The sequence below is a fragment of the Centroberyx affinis genome, unplaced genomic scaffold, assembly GCF_046629955.1.
Source record: "Centroberyx affinis isolate AG114_WGS23_722 - 3 ecotype Tasmania unplaced genomic scaffold, CSIRO-AGI_Caff_v1 ptg003727l_1, whole genome shotgun sequence".
Lineage (NCBI taxonomy): Eukaryota > Metazoa > Chordata > Actinopteri > Beryciformes > Berycidae > Centroberyx > Centroberyx affinis.
The window spans coordinates 47,501-62,993 of NW_027281607.1; the positions used below are offsets into that span (position 1 = coordinate 47,501).

Below are 15,493 nucleotides of genomic sequence, written 5' to 3' on the forward strand. Positions count from 1 at the left end.
AACCTTAACACATGCTGGTATTCACTTTAAAACATTATGTATATGTTGTATATCAGTGCTTGGTTGGTAACTGTTGTACAAAACGACGAAGAAGAGTGCTAACTAGTGTTAAACGGTTTGTTTTTGTGTTTCCCCAGAGCGCCACGTCATTGATCGGCGGAGGGGAAACACACCCGGAATCGGTCGTGTTCGAACCGCCTGTCAAAACTGAACCTTCGGCTAAAGACAAGAGAGTTACACCCTTTATTTCCGTCTTATTTGACGTTTGAAAACTACAACGGTTCAAGATGACGGCTTCCAACTGGGGTCTGATCATGAACGTGGTGAACAGCATCGTCGGAGTCAGCGTGCTGACCATGCCCTTCTGCTTCAAACAGGTGAGTCGGTGTCGCTGTTATACATGTGGACAGTGGTACTTTACTGTACTCAAGTACAGTTTTTAGATACTTGTACTTTACTTGAGTATTTCCAATTGATGCTACTTTATACTTCCACTCCACTACATTTCAGAGGGAAATATTGCACTTTCTTCTCCACTACATTTATTTGACAGCTTTAGTCTACTTTACAGATGGAGATTTGACACAATGGATAATATAACAAGCTTTTAAAATACAACACATTGTTAAAGATTTAACCAGTGGTTTCCAACCTTTTTGGCTTTTGACGTCTTACAAAAAGCAGTGTGTAGTCGGGTCACATTTCGGATTGAGTTGTTAACAGCTCCACCAAATAGTGATTTTTTTCCCCTCTAAACCTCACATGGTTTCATTTCAATAAATGTTTAAATGATCCAATATTTCAGCAAAAATCAAAGATTAGAGAAAAAGTCCAAAAACTGAAAACAGATTTGTGTATCAAAACTTTGTTTTTTCTTCTTTCCTCTCCCATTAATCATCTCACGACCCCTCAGATTTATCTGGTGACCCTTTGGAGGGGCCCGACCCCTAGGTTGGGAACCACTGGACTAAACTGGCTAACTGTATATAAAGTAGTTCAAACTAGCTCCACCTCCAGCAGCTACAACAGTAACATGCTGCTTACACACTGATGCTTCACTATTAATAATCTAATGATGTCATATATAATAAAATATCAGCCAGAGGGACCAAACCACTACTTTCACTTTAATACTTTAACTACATTTTGCTGCTAATACTTATGTACTTTTACTTAAGTAGGATTTTTCATGCAGGACTTTTACTTGTAATGGAGTATTTTTACATGGCTGTATTGGTACTTTTACTTAAGTAAAGGATCAGAGTACTTCTTCCACCACTGCATGTGGGTACACAGCTGTCGTGACCAAATTTGCATCCCCGAAAAATGTGGTTCCACCCGGCTTGGTGTGTGTTGTTATTTTGCCACTGTACAAGGAAGTTGGAGAGGGAAATTAGTGGATTAATTTATAGCCTGGCAAGTCCTTTGTAGAGTCAGTGGAGCTTTGTGGTTTGAGATGAACACGAACAAGCAGTGTTTTTGTCCATTGCGACAAGCGAGGCAACTACATTGGTTAATTTCATTATCCTGCTTTCATTCTTCCCATTAATTTTTTTTTTTTAAACGTTGAAAACAATGCACAAAAAATGTAATAACTGTTATTTTCTTCCCTGGTGTGATAACTACAAGGGGAGGATACACAGGGGAAGCACATTTTATTTTGTGGAAACACATTTTGGCATAACACCTGTTGACTTGTTTCAAGCCTCTGTTTCTGCCAAAGTCTGCCCTGCTGAAGTGCCCTTGAGCAAAACACTTGGTGTTGCACTTAAAGAGTTATAGTCATTATCATGTGATCAGCACCCTCAAATAGGCTGTAAACTATTCCAGCCTACCTCCTGGGTCATGTGCCACATGTGCTGTAGTGTATATCAGCATGTAAATACCAAAGACCATATGTTAATTGTTTGGTTGTTTATTCTGAGCTTTACTGTTTTTCTCTCCAGGCTTGAATGAATTCCCAAAATGCACCTGCTAAAATATTTTTCTCCTCCTTCATCGCCCTACAGAATGAGATTGGCTTTATTAGCATGACAAGTATGCGTGGTGTTGTCCTCAATCAAAATGCAAAATGCATGTTACATATTCATACAGTACTTACCGATATATTTTAACAAAAGGAACAGAATCAAAATAAATAATTACACACAAATACAATAAAACTAAATCTTTCAGGTATTGCATGATAATATTGCAGCGGTATTCTGTTTGTCTTACCAATATTATCTTTGTTACTCTTATACTGGGAATTATGACGTAAATATACAAAAATTACAGCAACGTCAGATGTCTCCTTGCTTAATACAGTTTTCACCTTTTCTTTGTGTTAGGGCTTGGAAGGGGAATACACATCTCTGAATCTCTGATAGGGAGATATTTAGGATAGTATGTTTTCTTGAGTCATTTTGCTTGCATTGTGAACAGGGACATTCACATCTTTCTTGCCATGAATTTTGATGACAACCTTTTTCAATTGTCAAGTCGTGAAACAATGGATTCTGCTTTATTATTTTTACTTTCCACATAATCATAGGTATAGCCAGGTTTAAGTTTTAATTTTTATATTCTGCAAGCCAATTACAGATGCATCTGGTTTTATTCTCGTTGATTTTGGGTGAATTTGGGTGTATATTCCTCAGGGGATTTGTTTCTGTGAGTCGTATTACCTCATGGCAAGTTGTTCCAGTCAGAGTACCAACAGGTGATTTGGCTTGTAGTCCCTTATGGTTGGCCTACTGTTGTGGGTCGGATATTTTTAAATGTTCCCAGAGCTTTATTGCTTTTTTTTCTACTAAATGATGCAATGGAAACCGGCTTCGTTCATCTCTGCACGCATTGTTTGGGGCATTTCAATGACCTTGCAATGTTTTTACACAGCTCATTATGCATTTGACAGACAAATTTTCTGGTCCTTTTCATAGAGTATAATTGATTGGACTCGAGTTGAGTGGATTCAATTTATAAATAATTTTTTGAATTTGTAATACGGATATCCTGTAGATGGATAATCCCTGCATGCTTTATCATGAAGTCCGTGTATTTACTTAGGCTAAATTTTCCTGAGGCTTTTATCAACAAGCCCAGGTAGGTGGAACTGGTTTGGCCCGTCACACACCATGCCCTTGGCTGAAGAAATCGGTCATTTGTTATTTTTATTCCAATTTTAATACCAGGGTTCCCACAAAGGTCTGGCAATTATGGAAATGTATGTAAAATCTGTTTGGAAATCGCCATCTCTTGAAAAGTCTGGAAAAACACCAAAAAAAACCAAAACTAGGAATATTGGAAAAAGTCTGGACACTCCCCATCACATTGCACATTGCCTGCGCTTGAGGCAGACTGTGGATTGGTAATATTATCAATTTATATAGTTAGATGTATGAAATATGGGTGATAAGTTTGCACTGTCTAAGAAAATTACGGTCTTGACAGGCATGGACCTTTACCATTGAAAATGTGTAGCAACCCTGCAATACTACATTTATTATTAGTATACATAGATTTTATGATATTGCATACTTTTCCCCCAATGCCAGTTTAGAAAATGTGATGGAATAGACCTTCATGCCAGATTGAGTCAAATGCTTTTCTATGAAATCTATGATGAGTGCAATTATTTTTCCTTTTTGTTTGATGGACTCGTTTTATAATTAGTAATTTTTAAGTTTAAATACGGTCAGTTTTATGGTAGTTTGGTAAGAAACCGATTTGACTCTTGGCCAGGGCATCAAGTGTCCGCTATCTGCAGAAGATTTTATGATGTCAAAATTGTCAAAATCCTAGTGATTAGACCTATTCTCCAGATTTTAGGAAAATGACCAGATTTCAGGACAAGTTATGGATCTGATTGGATACCTCTCTCCCTCTCTCTCTCCTCACAGTGTGGGATAGTACTGGGGACTCTCTTGCTGTTCTTCTGTTCATGGATGACCCACCAGTCCTGCATGTTCTTGGTCCACACAGCCAGCAGCACCAAACGTAGGACCTATGCTGGATTGGGTGAGTTGAAGTTGTAATTTGTGACATTTCCATGTAAATAAATTCCAGTTTTGCTACTTTCTATCGCTGGTTGATATTACACAGTAGTGATTCAGGCAGCCTGTATCCAGGTCGTTAAAGTTTTTACATGTGCACAAACACCTGGTTCCTGGGAAAAGGCCTCTGGCACACAGGAAGTGATGTGTTTTACGTTTCTGGCAGCAGCAACAGCAGTTTGTTTGGAATAAACAGAAGAAGAACTGAGTAGTTAGCATGAGCAGCGATAGCCACCATGACTGAACAGACAAAGAAAAGAGCGCCACCTACAGAAACTCAGACTTCATCAACAGAAAATCCAAGGAAAAAGACTGACATTGACAGGTGATCTCTGGGAAGTGCATTGCAGAAACACCACAGTGATGTGTGCTTTGCACCAAAGATATCACCAAAATAAAAATAACAAAGAAAACAAGGACAAAACAAAGAATTTGGCGATTTCCACTTTAAGCTGCTGTACTGTAACACTAGAGCACACTGGACTAGGTGCCTCTAGTGTGCTATGAAAGCTAGATAAGAGTAGTTCAAGCCAGGTCAGTCCCAGGTACTATTAAAGCAAAGAGACTATTTTGAGGAGTTTTATCTCGCCACATTGCCGTCTATTTGTCTAAATGTTGTTGTTCACACTGATGTCACCTGTTTCTCTGCAGCCTTCCATGCTTATGGGAAACCAGGCAAAACACTGGTGGAGACGAGGTGAGTTTCATTGTTTATTCAAAGCAGACATCAATCTGTAAGAAAACATGAGCATGAAGTAGAGCTGCATAATAGTCATGTATAAGTGTATATTGTGATTTAAATGTTCTTAATGAATAACCATAGACTTTGCAGTATTGAAACATTAAATTCAGTTCTCGTCATTTAGAGTACCTGTTTTAGTTGAAATAGTCAAGATGTAGATATAAGAGGCCAAATGTAAAATAAAATAGTTTTGTTCCTAAAATCATGGAGACTAATAATCGTGATTTAGACTTGTGATCACAAGGTCTAGCACAATAATTAAAGCTATAATTTTGGGTATAATTGTGCAACCCTTGCCAGAAGTAATGTAGTGAATTTCATCTCTCTCTTTATCCCATCTCTCTCTTTATCCCTGCAGTATGATAGGTTTGATGTTGGGAACCTGTATTGCCTTCTACGTTGTCATCGCTGATCTGGGCTCGAATTTCTTCGCTCAGCTGTTGGGTTTACAGGTCTGAGATCTTGCCTTTTGGAATATGCATCACTCAGAATATTTTCTATCACTAAAATGATCTGGTCATAAGTTACTTCTCCATTACAGCCTGCTGCTTTCCTCTTAAAAACACACTTTTATAAACTTGCTTTTACCTGTTGTTAGTTTATTACTTTGCCACAGTTTTTTTTGTTCTATATTTGCCCCTTTGCCTCATTGTTAATAATACTTTTATTACACTTTTTAACTGTGCTGTAAAATACTTATGACCATCCTCTAAAGGTGACTGGCAGTTTTCGGGTGCTGCTGCTGATCGCCGTGTCCCTGTTCATCGTGCTGCCGCTGAGTCTGCAGAGGAACATGATGTCCTCCATCCAGTCCTTCTCCGCCATGGCGCTCATCTTCTACACACTCTTCATGTTCACGGTGAGCCCGCCGCCACATAGACAACCATAGGCTCTGGAACTGAGCAGCCTGCGATGGAAACACGCTTTGTCCGTCAGCTGTTTGCTTGTATAGCTTGACACTCCAGATAAAATGCACCGAGGCACGACTGTCCACCGTGGAAAAAAGATAAAAAGGCTTTATTAAGTTGGCTACATAGTAGGGCAGCACAGTTAGTCATGTATGTATGTCATCATTTTAGTTTGCACAGTTAATAATCAGAATTCAGCAACATTGAAAGATGTAATTTCATTGAATCGTTCCTGCTGCAGTTGGAAATAGTCGAGGTTTAGATATAAAATGCAAAACGTGATCACAATGTTTAGCAAAATGATTGGGGAATGTCAAAATCATCGAGCCCTATTAGATAGTGGATTAAATTCAGGACTGGTGTGCGTTGACTGAGCAGATCTACCAGGGTGAGATGATCAATTATCATTTAATTCACATTTTCCTGGTCATAGGGAGCAATTTTCCTCACTGCATTTTGGATTTTGATTTTGTTTGGAATGTCAAGCTTTTATAGATTTTTTTTTTTAAACAATTTTGTATTTTTTATGTTACGTGTTTTACTTTTTTAACTCTAAAGCCTGTTTGCTGTTGCCTCCTCCCCAAATAGCGCATCTGAATAATTCAAATTCAAACAGGTCTTCTAGCCTGCAATGCAGCTTACCCAGCCTTAATGTTATTGGCCTTCTACTGTAACTTGAAATTTTATTATTTTGCTGTGAGGTTTTCTGAATATTCTTTTGCTAAGTGTAATCATGCAGTCTGTGTTAACTCCGTTCCTTATTTGCTTCAATGCATAGAACTTCCTATTCCTTACCAACACAGTATTTTCTTTCTCCTCATTGTTAAATATGCATGTGCAGAGTTTTTGTTCAGTTGTGTGACTTAGTGCTGTAGCCGTGTTTCCACAGGCTTTGAAGTGCTAGGTAGTGTTCGATCTCTCTGACCAACCTCTGTGATCTGACTTCTAGTCCCATAGCATGGCCACAACCTGGAGCAGTGGTGTGGTGTGTGTTTGGCTTTAGTACCAGGCCCGGCTCGGCCCGGTCCAGACCTCTAACCCTCTAACAGTGACGTATCTCCTTCCCTCCCTCCTTTCATCCTACCCTTCGTTTTTCTCCTCCCTTTCCTTCTTCCCCTCTGCTCATCGCACCACATTTCCTCTTCGTCTTCGTCTGTCCCTCATCCCACACTGTTTTGTTCCTTTCCCACCTTCCATGTCTTCCTGCTCTCCCTCGTTCCCGCTCACCGATCCCTCCCCTCCTCTCCACTCCCGCTCCTCCTCCTGTGTCTTGCTGTCGTTCCTGCTGCCGGTGCTGTAGATAGTGTTGTCCTCTCTGCGCTACGGCATAGTCTCGGGCTCCTGGGTGGAGCGGGTTCACCTGTGGCGGCTCAAGGGCGTCATTCAGTGCCTGCCCATTATCGCCACAACCTTCTGCTGTCACCCGTAAGTAAACCATGGAAACCGCCCCCAAAATAACACCCCAGTAAGGGCAGTGGGGGGAGGGGGTGCGGAAGGTACCGGTGAGCCCAGTGTTTTTCCCCTGCGACTTTCAGCTCCTCACCCCCCCACCCCGCCACCCAGTCACCCCCACCCACCTGAGCCTTCCTCCCAGTCCTCACTCATTCCCATTTTTCACCTTTAAAGTGATGTTAAACTTTACTAGAACCTAGGGTTGTGTAGCTTCCTGGACATGATACAACCCCAAAATTGGCCATTCTGTTATATGTTGCTCCGGTAGAGACGATTGGTGAATTGTGTTTTTTTTCTCTCTCTCCATTCACTGCCATTGTATGGCAGAACAGGTTGCAAAATCACACTTCAAATCACACTCCACTAGCACACAAAGGAATACGAACAAAGCAGAGTCTGACAATATCTTAAAAAACTAGTCCTGTCACAAATTGTGGTTAGGTGAATTGCTTTCTTTATGTTTATTAAACCTTTCAGTTTGAGCAAGTGCAACATCAAAATCTGGTCGGAGGATGAAGAAATTTCTGCCACTGGAGCAAAGAAAATAGTATATTTATTTTTATATATCGGTAGAATCTGCTTTGTCAAAGTCCTGTTTTTTTCACCTTTTTACGATTATTTGTACAAATACTATTTTCTTAATTTGGGGTTATATATAATGGCCAGGAGGCTACACAACTCAAGATCCTACCAAAGTTAAACATCACTTTAATTCAGGTTTGATCTGAGCCATTTCAGCTGTGTGTGTGTGTGTGTGTGTGTGTGTGGGTGTGTGTCTTCAGTGGCAGTAGCATTAAGGCAGAGGGGTGTAATACAGTCAAGAGAAAGTGTCATCTTTGTTGGCTCTGCTTGCCCTTACTGTCCAGCTGACCCCCCACCACCACCCATCTGTGCCCCATACCCAGGATGAGTGGCCCGGGTCTGGGTGTGGGAGGCTGGAGGGTTACGGAGCTTTCTGCATCCCTTCGGGATCGGGGAATGGAAGTGGCAAGAGACGGGAAATGTACTTTGCTGGCTGAAAACCCGTGTCGTAGTTTTCACAGTTACACTCACTTTTCATATGCCTGTGATTTTTATTTCAGTTATTATTTCACTTCTGTTTATCATCTATCACCTTCACGTTCATTACTTCTCCTTTTTAGCCGTGGCAGGTTTTTGTTCAGTATGGGGTTTCCTGTCATGTCTCTGTATTGTTTCCCCCCGTCATTTTCTCTGGTTTTCTCTCCTCTACCTCATTCATTACTTTCATTATCTGTCCGCCAGCCCTCAGCACGGGCACCCACCCCCCCACCCCCGCCTCTTCTCCGTGCTCCTCCCCCCCAGTTGTCTTCGTTTGGTTTGGTCCGTAACTCCCCCCCTCCCCCCCTCCCTCCCCTCAGATGGTGCTGTCCTCGTTCAAACACGGGCTGCTCAGTGGCTGGTGGCTGGGGCGGGTCAGTTTGGTGCGCTGGGAGGGCGTGTTTCGCTGCCTCCCCATCTGTGGGATGGCCTTCGCCTGTCAGTCGTAAGTACTCCTCCCGCCCCTCCACCCGCACAGGACCATATAATGAAGCTAATGTCAAACAAGACTCTATAAAGAATCCTAAGTTGGACGCTCATAGATCCAGTATAGGGAAAATCTGACTGTAGCCCTAAAAATCATGTGGTGGGTAGATGCTGAAACGTGGCCTTTCACTTTCCACTCTCTAACTCCTGCAGTGGCACAGTGAATTGAATCTTTCATTGCTGCATGTAGAAATTTAGCAAACGTCACAATCGGTGCATGAATACCTGCATTATTCCTTTAAGACACCGTGGAGGGTTTTGGGGTGGGTTCGTGATGTAAAGGGAGACGGACAGATGTGTGGTGGAGAGAGGGAGGGGGGGGGGGGGTTATAAAGGAGTCCTGGTTGCAAAGGGAGGCTGCTTATTTTTGCTGTTGTGCTTTTCACAGCTGTTTATCTAAACATTCAGCTCATCCATCTCTGTGCCGCCGTTAGGTACGCTCTCTCTGTAATTAACCTCTTCATGTTGTCGTGAGATCTTAACCGCTTGTCGTCCAAAAAGTTGTTTTTTCTTTTATCAGACATGATAAGAATAAAACTCAGTTTGGCAGTCAGGGCAAGCAGAGGTTTCTTATTGGAAAGCTGTGTTTCCATCCAACTGTCAAGTGAATTTTACGCAAACTTTTGAAATGTCGCAAAAAATGAAACGCAAATTAAGTGCAGGAAAAATGGAAATAGTCTTTCAAGAATTGATTAGTTTTGGGCAAGTTGTTATTGTTCTTAAGTATCAGCTAATGTTGGCCATATTGCATGCTTTCATCCAAAGACGAAAACAAACAAAGGCACTTGGCAATATTCTGTGGCACCAACTAATGGCCATGCAACCATGAAGAAGACTTATACATGGGAGTGAGAGTGGTATGACATTTCCGGGAGGTTGTGGTTGACAGATATTTCAGGATGTCCAAAACCACTTTGGACTATTGTGCAATGAAACTGAACCAGTCATGCCAAGCCTTCGTCATTATTTATTCCACAAATGCGTTTCCATTACAATTTGTCGCACAATGTCTTCATTGCCAAAACCCTTTCCTCTTAAAATGAGCATAAAAGCTTTTTTTTGTGACATTGTTTTGCTGTTTCCATTCAGCATTTTTAATTTGATACATCATAATTTGAAAAAAAATATATACTTGGATGGAAACCCAGCTAGTGTGACAAACTTCTACATTAAGAGCAGAATTTTTTTTTTGCCAGATAGTAAGAGGCTTTTCATGCCTATCATTGCATTCCATTAACTTTCCCCCACAGTGATTGCAAAGAACGCGTGGCAATATTTCCACTCCTCACAGCCTAATCAGGACTTCCCTCAGTCACTTTTTTCATTCATTCTTCCATTTTCACCCATCTGCATGCTCTGTCGCTGCCTCTGCTGTCCTGTCCTCAACGCCCTAGTGCCTGCTGTGGGTTGGTGGTGGGTCGATGGGGTGAAGGGTAATGTTTGGGGTTTTGGAGGGTGTGAAGACCTAATGGGATCTGGGTGTACGAAGTCTTATCTTTGATTGGAATGTGGTGTTGGGGAAGCATGTAAAGAGTGTTATGGGAGGTCATTAGGGGCCAGATGGTTGGGTGGTGGTATATGGGTGTGTGTGTGTGTGTGTGAGTGAGGTAGGTGTCAGGAGTGGGTGACTGTGGCGCTGAGACTGAAACGAGACTTTAATTATTGTAATCACACGAAAGCAACACGACATTACGGTATGGTAGGCGTGTTTGTCAGTGAGAGAGGTGTGTGTGCGCGCTTGGAGAGGAAGAAAGTGTGTGTGTGTGCGTGCGTTTTGCATGCTTGTGTGTGTTTATGTGTGTGTGTGTGTGTGTGTGTGTTGTGCTTGGTTCCCACTAGCAGTGCTGAGTGATATTTGGCAGGGTGATTTCTTGGCCTGTGGTCAGGCAGAGCGAGGCAAGCGCTCCGTTAGGCGGCAGGCAGCTTAAGCCAAACCACTAATCAACACATTGGACAGCCGCCATCTTACAGACACACACTGATGTATTCACAGGCTGATTAAACAGCTCTCAGCACATTGGATTTTTATTACATTCATGAAATGTGTTTACTTTCAGTTAAAGCATTACTTAACATCACCATTATGGTGGGACGAGGGCTGGCCCCGTTGTTTTTTGGCTGAACCGTTTGAACAGTGAAGAGCAGTTAGCCTGTAATAGAGGGACATAAGAAAAAACATGTGTGATGAAAATGTCCCTCTGTGATGCTACTGTCAACATGCGTTAGAAGCCAAGTTAATGGTATTATCTACAGTACAGCCCAACACACACACACACATAGATACACACAAACGTCCTCAATGCGCTTTAAAGACGTTCTCTGTCATATTTCCTCCATTTAAGGGCGGCGTAAAGCAAATAAAAACACATCGGGTTCTGAGTTAGGACTATTGAGTGACCGTTAGATCTTTTAGCTCCCCGCTTACAATATGCCGTTTTATTTAACCTTGGCCATGAGATTTACTGGTTCGCAGATTAAACAAGCGTCAAAGAATAGCACCATGGGACAGTGCTTGCTCATAAAACTAGTGTGTGTGAAAGTGAGACAGGGAAAAAGAGAAGGGGAGGCAGAGAGAGTAATGGTCTCTTACTCTCTCTCTCTCTCTTGTTCTCTCTCTATCTCTTTCTCTTTCTCCCTCTCACATACATATAAGTGAGAGAGAGAGAGAGAGAGAGGGAGGGAGAGCACAAAGACTCTGCCAGGAAAGTTTATAATGCTCTAAAACCTGCCAGGCACTAGCTGTAATATATAAAGCCTGTAAAGTCGCTGGTTAATGTGCCGATGCCCCCCCCCCCCCCACCCTCTCTTATAGTACAGTGCAGAATATGACAGACACCCCAGGAAGGGAGGGAGACAGACACGTGGGTTTACAGACAGACAGACAGGCAGACAGACAGACAGGCAGACAGACAGGGAGATCGGTGAAAGATAACGCCCACCAACTCAGTCTCTGTCTCAACCTCAGTCGGCCTTGGCTACTGTCACCCACTCTGTGTCACACACACACACACACACACACACACACACACACACACGTATACTGTACACACACACAAACACAAACACTTCTGACACACACACCCCCACTGCCATGACATTGTTTCCATCTACTGCCATTTTTGAAAATCATCTGCTTTTTTGTGCTGTTATGAAAAAATTCAAAACATTCCTGATTTTTTTTATTTTTTTTTATTTGTCTCCAATAAATATGAAGCAATCCCTAATTATTAATTTGAGATTACAAAGCAGAGATCATGTTAGAGTTTTCATGTTTTTTTCCATGCTGAATAATGTAGTAATGTTGCATTCCTGTGCATGTTGGATGTATTTTTCTCCTAACTGTGACACACGACTTGAGCGTTCATGTGCTTTTCGGTAGGACATAAAAACAAACATTGAGGTTCCGAAGCCTCTGATTTATGTCTTCCTCCTAATTTAAAAACAAAAAAAAATCTGCAGCGCTGTTACCAGTACCTGCATGAAAATGAGGAGGAAAAGAGAAGCATAAGGTGATTTATCAAGTTTAAAGTAAGCAGTTATCTGGGCTGTCATTTTAATTCCATGTTGTCAGCCATTTTGGCAGCAATGTCACAACTCAGCCAATTCGTGCATCATCTAGAACAGAGATTCTCAACCTTTTTTTTATATCAAGGACCCCTAATTTAGTCCACATTAGGGCCACGGACCCCCATTTGATGAGATTTTGTCTCTCGGACCCAAATCTGAGAATATTTTTATTGTTAGATATGATTTTGTCCAGAATTCCATGACTATCTGTATTGCAGGTAGAGAGATAACAGTGAAACTATGATCAAAATAGTCATTCTTCTGCATTTTCTAATTGTGTTAACGTCTTGTAAATGAAATAATGGTGAAGTTTAACAATTCGTCAATTTGCTGGGGGACCCCCTCAAGGACCCCTCGTGGTCTCCGGACCCTACGTTGAGAACCACTGATCTAGAACCCCAATTTCCCAGATATCAGTGCCAGACTCAGGACATTCTGAGTGGTACTTCACGGTGCGAAAGTCGTGTGTCCGAATGTCCCGGCAGCACTTGAATGCACAATAAGCCTCCCGGTGTGGTGCCATCTGATGTGGCATGCAGAGTGTGTTGTTGTGGGGCTGCTTGTCTCTCACAGGCAGGTGCTGCCGACCTACGACAGCCTGGACGAGCCGTCCGTCAAACGCATGAGCACCATCTTCACCTCGTCCCTCAACGTGGTCACCACCTTCTACATCACTGTGAGTGGAGACGCACTTCCACCGCTCATTCACACTGATTGCATTTGTCGCTATTGCTGCTGTCACGTGGAAACCTTGTGATTTTTATTTTGTTATTGCAGGGTGTCTGCAGGTCCTGAGAAGTGTTAAAATGTGTGAAAGGACTCAAAGGTCATTGAATGCTGTTAAAAGCAGTCTTTAAGTCCTCGATGTAGTTTTAGAGGTCTTAAAAACATTGCGGTTTCTTGGGCCACTGTTTTTCTCGTGAGAAATCAGACCAGTCACCCAGACCCACACTCTGAAAGCACTAAAGTGTGTATTTTTACATTTATTTTAAAAAATTTTATATCAGTGGTGAAATTGGTCTCATATTTCATTCTAACAAAAAAGAAAAACAAACTTGCAGACACCCTGTATTCATTTTGATATTTGAATTGAAAGTTTAATATCCTTAATGTGGTGAAAACGTTTCAAGGTCCCATGAAACCAAATTGAACTGCTTTTTGCAGTTTAAAAAATATGTAGTTGTCTTTGTAAATTCAATTTTAAAGTCGATTTTTGGAAACGGTTATGTTTTCATCGGACAGCAGAAGCATTATGCACGTGCACGCCAATGTCATTTGGGAAACAATGAGGAACCTCTATCCAATTCTTGGTTCCTCTCTTCATATTCATTCCTTCCTCCCTCCTCCTTGTCTTGCTCATTTCTCTCCCACATTACTTTCTGCTGTCACCTTCTCTCCTCCTCGCTCCTCACCCTCCCCCTCAGGTGGGCTTCTTCGGCTACGTCAGCTTCACGGAGAACATCGCGGGCAACGTGCTGATGAACTTCCCGTCCAACCTGGTGACGGAGATGATCCGGGTCGGCTTCATGATGTCCGTGGCCGTGGGATTCCCCATGATGATCCTGCCCTGCCGCCAGGCCATCAACACCATGCTTTTCGAACAGCAGGTGAGCACACATACCGCACACACTTCCCATATGTTTGAAGACACTCCCTCATCCATATGTAGCGTTTATAGTCTGTCACAGGCACAGTAATACCAGAAATGTCTTTGTGTGCCCTTATTGCAGTCGGCAATCATACTGGAAACTGCTGAATCATTTCCCTGAGGTCACCTTCTTATCTGGGTAATGTTGCTTCATTTTCTCTTTGTCTCTCTCTCTCTCTCTCTTTCCATCTCTCTCTCTCTCTCTCTCTTTCTCCCACACAGCAGAAGGATGGGACGTTTGCTGCTGGGGGGTACATGCCTCCTCTGCGCTTCAAGATGATCACCCTCTGCATCGTATTTGGCACCATGCTGGGAGGCATTCTCATCCCCAACGGTACATTCTGTGTGCGTGAACAATCGTGCGTGGATTGAATGGATTGAGATTGTGTGTGTGTGTGTGTGTGTGTGTGTGTGTGTGTGTAGCTGGCTGACTGGAGGTCTTTAAGGTGCATGTGTTCTTTTATGTAGGCGGAGTAGCCGGGGGAGCTTTACGACGTGTGTGAATATGACTTTACGACTCAGTGACTGTCACACTCTAACACAGTCCTTAAATCAGGGCCCTAACTTTTATCTCCTTTTAGACGGGCAGACGGGAAGATAGGGCTATTATTCTCCCAGACTCACACACACACACACACACACACACACACATCCATGTACACACCCATATTGGCTCCTTCCGTCAGGTTCTTCCTCTCTCTCTCTGTCCCTCTCAGGAACAGCTCCAGAATGATGGAGATGTGAAGGTTGGGGTTAGTTTATATGTTTTATTCATCCTTTTATATGGTGGCTGTTTGTTAAAGTTTTGATTGGGTGGACACACACACACACACACACACATATGCACTCACACAGTGTGTTTGGCTGGCTCTTTGTGTATCTAATCAGACTAATAGAGTGAGGAGAAGGGAGGTAGGGCCCCTGGGGAGAATGGACACTAAATCTGAGGGAGACAATATGGCCTCCGTCCTCTGGATGAAGGATGGGTCCTGGGCCCAGCGCCCAGCCAGCCAGGTCCACAGAGACAGGGGTGGGGCTGGGGCTCGCTGCTGCCAGGAGCTGGGAGCCATGGCCTGGAGCCTGGAGCCTGGGGCGGGGGGCGGAGCTAGTGGTGGGTATGAATGGCAGAGGCAGGTATGAATGGAGCTGGCGATAAGAAGTGCAGATTTGGGGTGTTGTTTTGAGTTTTCCAGCTGAAGAGATAAATGCCGGTGGCCCCAGTGGGAATCAAACCTCTGACCCCTGGCAGTGTTGGTGCCTAGCTCTGCTCACTGAGCTATGCAGGACCACAAGATAATCCTTGTGAATTTTCCTGCCTTCTCTCTCTCTCTCTCTCTCTCTCTCTCTCTCTCTCTCTCTCTCTCCTCTCTCTCTCTCTCTCTCTCTCTCTCTCTCTCTCTCTCTCTCTCTCTCTCTCTCTTCTCTCTCTCTCTCTCTCTCTCTCTCTCTCTCTCTCTCTCTCTCTCTCTCTCTCTCTCTCTCTCTCTCTCTCTCTCTCTCTCTCTCTCTCTCCTCTCTCTCTCTCTCTCTCTCTCTCTCTCAGTGGAAACCATTCTGGGTCTGACTGGAGCCACCATGGGCAGTATGATCTGCTTCA

The 15,493-nt window shown here is 42.9% G+C and overlaps 1 protein-coding gene across 1 annotated transcript in view; it reads left to right on the forward strand.

Moving 5' to 3' along the window:
* Positions 1 to 15,487, forward strand: part of LOC139662192 (solute carrier family 38 member 10-like) — a gene marked incomplete at its 3' end in the record, with an annotated part of 15,723 nt that extends 236 nt beyond the window's left edge. The window contains exons 2-11 of the mRNA XM_071540823.1: positions 138 to 377; positions 3,882 to 3,999; positions 4,686 to 4,731; positions 5,135 to 5,228; positions 5,492 to 5,635; positions 6,985 to 7,109; positions 12,822 to 12,924; positions 13,673 to 13,855; positions 14,119 to 14,230; positions 15,440 to 15,487. Of these exons, the coding sequence (XP_071396924.1) occupies positions 288 to 377; positions 3,882 to 3,999; positions 4,686 to 4,731; positions 5,135 to 5,228; positions 5,492 to 5,635; positions 6,985 to 7,109; positions 12,822 to 12,924; positions 13,673 to 13,855; positions 14,119 to 14,230; positions 15,440 to 15,487 (1,063 nt within the window). The remainder of the gene's footprint in view (positions 1 to 137; positions 378 to 3,881; positions 4,000 to 4,685; positions 4,732 to 5,134; positions 5,229 to 5,491; positions 5,636 to 6,984; positions 7,110 to 12,821; positions 12,925 to 13,672; positions 13,856 to 14,118; positions 14,231 to 15,439) is intronic.
* Between the last annotated feature and the right edge of the window lie 6 nt (positions 15,488 to 15,493).